General features: G+C 56.4%; 1 protein-coding gene across 1 annotated transcript in view; it reads right to left on the bottom strand.

Annotated features, from left to right (window-relative positions):
* LOC119593596 (extensin-like) overlaps positions 1-236 on the bottom strand; it is a 12,049-nt gene that overhangs the window by 6,771 nt on the left and 5,042 nt on the right. The window contains 1 exon segment of the mRNA XM_037942549.1: positions 30-167. Within this exon segment, the coding sequence (XP_037798477.1) occupies positions 30-167 (138 nt within the window).

Genomic DNA, 236 nt, shown 5'->3' on the forward strand with positions numbered 1-236 from the left:
AAGAAGCTATAGATCAACTTTCCCCTTACCGGGCAACTATCATCCTCCTTGCCGTTTCAGCGAGTCGGTTGCACAGCATGAGGACCTGCCCGGCCGGCCTGCGTGCACAAGCAGGGGGAGCTTTCTCCTGGGCTTTCAGGCACTCGTTGGCCGTCGTGCTGCTCTTCCTGGGAGGAGATGGGGCTTCAGTAAACGACTGTTTTCGGGCTGTTTGCCTTTTCGTTTTAATTGGGCGC

Source organism: Penaeus monodon, chromosome 32, assembly GCF_015228065.2.
Source record: "Penaeus monodon isolate SGIC_2016 chromosome 32, NSTDA_Pmon_1, whole genome shotgun sequence".
Lineage (NCBI taxonomy): Eukaryota > Metazoa > Arthropoda > Malacostraca > Decapoda > Penaeidae > Penaeus > Penaeus monodon.